This window comes from Anser anser, assembly GCF_964211835.1.
Source record: "Anser anser genome assembly, chromosome: 7".
NCBI lineage: Eukaryota > Metazoa > Chordata > Aves > Anseriformes > Anatidae > Anser > Anser anser.
Genome location: NC_139727.1, coordinates 15852001 through 15858000, shown reverse-complemented (window position 1 = coordinate 15858000; position 6000 = coordinate 15852001). Strand labels below are relative to the sequence as shown.

Below are 6000 nucleotides of genomic sequence, written 5' to 3'. Positions count from 1 at the left end.
CTCCGCAGGACGGACAGCCCTGCCTTGGCACCGCCCGTCCCGAGCCTGCCACCTCCGTTCGCCTCCAGCCAGCCGGGGGCTGCGCCGCTTCCTCGCCCTACGACACCGGGACGAAGCGAAGGGAAGAAGCGCGAAGGCTGGCAGGGCACGGAGAGCACCCGAGCTGCACCGCGCTGCGCTGCGCTGCGCTGCGCTGCGCCCCCGGTGACAGGTCCCAGCCCGCCCCCCCTCAGGCACCTGGGGCCTCGCGCCGGCCGTTAAACGGCCGCGGGCCGCGTGACGTCACGCCGCGCCGCCGCCGCCGCCCCTGAGCACGAGGCTGGGCGGCGGAGCGGCCCCGCCCGCGGAATTGGCGCCTGCGCAGACGGCGCCGGCCGGGCCCTGTCAGCGCTCCGCGGCGGGGCCGCTCCCCCTCTCAGCGCTGCCAGCGGGTGCTTGAGGCGGCTGGGCTGGGCCGGGCCGCGTCGCGCCGGGCTGGGCAGCGGGGGAGCGGAGCGGAGCTCGGCGCAGTCGGTGAGTTCCGCCGCTTTGTGACGCGCCGCCGCCCTCGGGCTCCGCGGGGCGGCTGGGGCCGGCGGGACGGCGGCTGCGGGACCGGGCGGGGGGAGCGGCGCCACCTGAGGGGGGGAGCGGCGGGGCGGGGGGCGGCGGGGCAGGTGCGGGCCGGCCGGGACCGTTACGGGCGTCGCCGCCTCGCAGCCGGGGTGCCCCCGGGGGAGCCTGGCGCCGCCCCGCCGCAGCGGGAGGAGGCCCCGGCCCAGCCCCGGCCTCCCCCGCGGCGTGGCCGCCCCCACAGGGCCCTGCCGAGCTCCGGGCTGGGCGGCCCGTCCCGCCCTGAGGGAGCTGTGGGCCGGCTGCTCCCCGCTCCCTGGAGCGAGCCTGCGGGAGGCGGCCAGGCCGGCCGGTAGCGCCGCTCCTGGGCCCTTGCTGGCAGGGGCTGGGGCGGGGGCTGCCTGCTTTCCTGCCGGGTGTCAGCGCTGGGAGCCTGCTCACCTCACCTCACGCGGAGCGGTTAGCAGCCTGCAGCTGACAGTGGGACGGGGCTGGCGTGACTGAGTGCGAGTGAAAAGCGCTGCCGGGATCTAAGGTTAAAGTACAAAACTTTCTTGGGTGCTGGCTCTTCAAACAAACAGACCTTCTGTGGGAAGCAGAGAGGAGAAACTTTCCTTTTTTTTTTTTTTTTTCCCCAAACGGAGATCAGTCTTGCTTGTGGAAGTCTTGAAGCACTGTAATCATACATCTTTTTAAACTTCTTGTATTGCAGGTTGAAGCTTGCATTGCACTTACAGATCTGTGAAAGTTGCTGTTGCACAGCTATGTCTTAACTGAAGATGTCTTCATTTTGATGTCTGCTTCTGAACGTGGTACGATATAGCTAGGGAAATATTTGATCATGCCTCATCTCCTGAGATAGGTAAACAGAATGCGATATATTTTAAGCTGTATGGTTGTTTGTTTTTTGTGAGATCATAAAAAGAGGCGTCTTTATTACTGTATTTTGACTTGTGCAAAGAAAAATAGTTCATCTTGTGCTAGCAGGAATTCTGCTGTTCTTTGGTTTACGTAACACTTTGATGCTAACCGACATCTGGCTTCTCTGAGCAGTCTTGTATGTAGGCGATTTATATATGTTATGGCCCTGCACAATATAAGTTTGAGTGCATGTGTTGTGCATTGTATTCCAAATTATGTGATTCGTGCTGACTTCTTACTAATGATCACAGATGAAAATTTACAGTGATTTTGCACTGTATTGCACTGATTCCTACATTGCTCTGAAAACATGGGGAAACTTCCTGTCGTGGAAGTGTGATACAAGTAATAGTAAATATCATCGTAAGCTCTTTGCCATCTGGAATACTGAAAATGAAAAGGGAGCGTAGCTTTGTATCTTCTCCAAATAGGTACAAAGTCTGTCAGTATAAATACTGTTACTTGCAATCTAGAGGTGTTAGTTAGGGATGCGAGTTAGCAGGGATGACTCTGCCTGTGTGACTTCCTGTTACTGCAGCAGGAACTGTGAAGCGCTAGCCTGTGTTCTGGTTCAAGATTGGAACTATCCTATTTATTCTCTTTTGCTGTGTAAGTTCACTTGACTCATACTTGTTTAAATATAATGATTGACACATCATTTTATTCTTTGTGTTGTGTAACTGGATTGATCAGAGCTGACCAATTTTTTCCAGGCTGTGAGTCAAATGTTGTTTTTGGGGCTCTCGTCAAAGTCATACGCAGAGCTTTCTGGAGCCCTGCAAGGCCTAATGTTAATTAACTAGCCTGTACTGTCTCCTTAGAAGACATTTGAGGACTTTTCCTCTGGTTGGCTAGAAATGGTGGTGATTGTCATTTAAATAGTTCTAGATAAGGAATTAGAGAAGCTTTACAGTGAATAATATTTAAAAAATTTTGAAACAAACTGATAAAACTGAGGACCTGCACATCTTAAAACTGAAATTTGAAATAGGAAGGAAAGCATCTTACTGCAGTTAATGTAAATATTGTCTGAGAAAGTAAATCACCCTTCTGAAAACTGTTCACTAATTTAATATATGGTTATATTGAAAGTGAACATGTGGTTTACATGCTATATAGGAGATAAACTTTGGGGACAATTCTGAAAAACTACATTTTCCTTTTCTTGAACAGCTACACACAAGGAAAATTCTAGAAAAGTGAAGCTGGAAGATCTGCAATCAAGAACATAAACATGTTGTGCTGGGGAAATGCATCATTTGGACAGCTTGGGTTAGGTGGAATTGATGAAGAGATTGTTTTAGAACCCAGAAAAAGTGACTTTTTCTTAAATAAAAAGGTCAGAGATGTAGGGTGTGGACTGAGACACACTGTTTTTGTCCTGGATGATGGGACTGTGTATACATGTGGATGCAACGACCTAGGACAACTAGGGCATGAAAAAGCCAGAAAAAGACCCGGTAAGTTTAGAAGTAATCCATCGTGGAGCATTATGTCTTTGAATTATGTGCCTTTTGTTTCATTATGCTACATCAAGCCCAAGGCTATCAGTGTTTTTGCCTGTGTGGAACTGTATGCACAGTAGTTCTCCCAAGAATGGGCGTATTTTAAACTTTAAAAGCATTCCCTTGGATCACGTGGCTGTGTTCCTGTACTTTTGCCTGCCATGTAGCGGGACAGTGCTGCTAGTTTTTGTTTCCAGCGTGGAACCCCTTCACTTGGGGCTGTGGAGGCTTCATTGGCTGGCTTTAATCCCAAGGGGAGGTGACCTGTCTCAATACGTGGATCAGCATTGCGCTGTACGGATGGGTTTGGCTACTGGAGTAAGGTGGAAATGAATACTTGGATGCCACAGGCCAGAAGCATTCTGTGTATTTTTAACAGTCCAATATATGATATAGAGCAGTTCTGATTAAAGCAGCGTGATTTATTTTCTCTTTTTAAGAACTAAAAACTTTTTATCAAAGACTTGTACACATATAGAGTGTTGTAGGAATGGGATTTGGAAAAGGCTAAAGGACGCAGTGTATCAGTTCCTTGGACTTTCTTATTCCTACCTGTATTATATGTGTGTTTCTGCTCCTTGCTAGTGCAGTTTGCTAGCAGAAGTGGGTAAGCGTCTTGTAAGGACTGCAGAGGAGTGTGCACATGGGCTCCCTTCAGAGCTGTGCATGTGAGTCATATCTGCAAGCTACTGAGAGATGGAGCAGTGCTTCTGACAGTATTAAAGCATCACGTAAGCAAACTGAAAAGGCTTAGTAAGAGTTTATTCTAATTGCTACGATTGCAATTTTGCAAGTTACTTGGCACAATAATTGATACAAACAGTTCAAATGGAAACAAGACAGTACCTCTATTATGCAATATTTTAGTAGTTCTTTGTTCAGAGTTTTGATTTTGGCACCAAGTAAAGATTTTTCTTGTAGTTTATACATAACTTTTAGAACTGATTTGAATTTCTGTTGGGAAGCAGTAAGCGCATATTAAAACTGATAAATTGAATCCTGCGTAACCCTGTTTCATGAACTTGAATAGAAACTTGTCAAACTTGCTCTGAACACATGTTATCATCTGGGAAATAATGCTGAATTGTCTTTTAAATCTAAAAATTACTATAAGAAATCCGACTTTTAATTTTGTTTTTTAAAACAGCCCTGCGTGAGCTTTCACATGTAATAGGCAAATACCCACTATAAATCTTTTTTTAACGTGCTCAGACAGCAGTCTTGAGGGCTGTAATGTCCTCCTCTATTTTTTTCTTAAATCCAGAGATTACTGACCATACTGTTGAATGTTATGATGGAAGTCAATGCTTTGGGATAATTTTAGTCAAGAGAGGTTCAGTGTCATCGCAAATGGATGTATGTCTGCTAACTAAAGATACTTTTATCACTGACTGCTCATCTTTGCCCCCTCAGTGTCACCAGTGGTGCTATTTAGCTCTTACCTTACCTCTTACCTTACCTCTTTCCTCCTCTCAAAGCTCTACTTGCCACAGGGATTGGTTTCTTAATCCATATTAGGCAAAGTCTGGCTGATTCAGCAGCCGGTGAAGATAATCAGCACCAATGTGCGTGGTGTTGGCTGAACTGGAAAGCATGTACATGACTTCTTCCACTGGCAGAGCTGGGGAGGCCTTAATGGGCTAAACTTGTGGGGGTAACCTCTTTAAGAAGACCAGCTGTTAGCAAAATGAACTTATGTCTGCTGCTTTTTTTAATTCTATTTTGGAAACTAATTGTCTGTTACGTTACAGATATTGTTAACTACTGTTTTGAAACTGACTTAGGCTGTGCTAGGCTGTGTTTACAGAGCATGTTACATTGATGATACGCAGGCATTTCCAGCGGTGTGGGATTCTCAGGCAGGAACAGAATATACATGTTGGAAAATCGGGCATAAAATGTCCAGGCAGGCTCTTATTTAACAGAACTGTTGAAAACTCCAGCTGTAATGACAGGCTCTGATGATATTTTTTCACATTTACTATTCCTGAAATGAAAATGGTAGACTTCTGATCACAAGTCATAAGCACAATAACAAATACATTCAAAGGTACTCAAAAGTACTGATGCAGACTACTGGGAAAAATCACAGGTACTTTAGTGTTTGATTTTCAGAGGTGTGTAGGGTATATCTAGAACACTAAGCTTTAGGATATGTTTCTACAGCAATTTGCATTATAAAGAGGATATTGTGTAGCTAATTGCAAAATCAGTAGCTTTAGCCTTTAATTTCCCCTGCCTTGTTTTGCAGGTTGTTTTTTTGTTGTTGATATTGAATAAGTGAATTTAATTTGTTGTGGTGGAATGTTTTCCACTTACATAATGTCTACACGTGTAGTCATTTGACAGTAATGTATTTGACCGTAATGTTAATTGAGTTTCTCTACTCATTTTCAGATGGCAAGATTAGAAGAAACAATTAAAAACCACAGAAACTGCAGATTTTGTGCACTTTAGTATGTTGCTGCTCTAAGTTAATTCCAGAAACTGTTTTTGTTTGGGTGTCAAATTTAACTTCTGCTAGGATAGCATGTTTATAATTTTAAATTAAAGATATTTTGGCAGAATTCTAGGGTTACTTTGGTGTCATTTTGATGGATATCTAGTAGACAAATGACTGTAACTGTCATGGACAATGTTAGTTTGTTAGTTGCCTTTTTTAAAGAAGAAACAACAAGTAATTAACTTCTTTTCTTGTCTTCTTAGAGCATGTTGGTGCATTGGATGCCCAAAATATTGTAGCTGTATCATGTGGAGAAGCCCACACTCTTGCACTAAATGACAAGGGTCAGGTATATGCCTGGGGTCTGGCTACTGATGGACAGCTTGGGTTGCCTGGAACAGAGGAATGCATCAGAGTGCCCAGGTTAAAAGCAATAAGTATATAATAAAGTTATTTTCTTTGAAAAAAATGTACTTAAATCACATTGCTTAGGCTTTAAAATTAAAAATACGCATTAGGAAGTGTATTTTAGCATTTTAGCTATGGCACGCGCGTGCCTCAGACTGTCTATTTCCTTTC

At 45.4% G+C, this 6000-nt stretch overlaps 1 protein-coding gene across 5 annotated transcripts in view; it reads left to right on the top strand.

The window, feature by feature from the left end:
* The first annotated feature begins 348 nt into the window (after positions 1-348).
* Positions 349-6000, top strand: part of HERC4 (HECT and RLD domain containing E3 ubiquitin protein ligase 4) — a 33966-nt gene continuing 28314 nt past the window's right edge. For 2 of the 5 annotated variants that reach the window (XM_083845437.1, XM_083845433.1), the window contains exons 1-4: positions 351-513; positions 1265-1414; positions 2647-2933; positions 5685-5844. In XM_083845437.1, the coding sequence (XP_083701563.1) occupies positions 2708-2933; positions 5685-5844 (386 nt within the window). In that variant the 5' untranslated portion in view covers positions 351-513; positions 1265-1414; positions 2647-2707. Of the gene's footprint in view, positions 514-797; positions 1088-1264; positions 1415-2646; positions 2934-5684; positions 5845-6000 lie in introns of those variants that run through there. The other 3 variants (XM_083845435.1, XM_083845436.1, XM_083845434.1) reach the window with 3 other exon arrangements.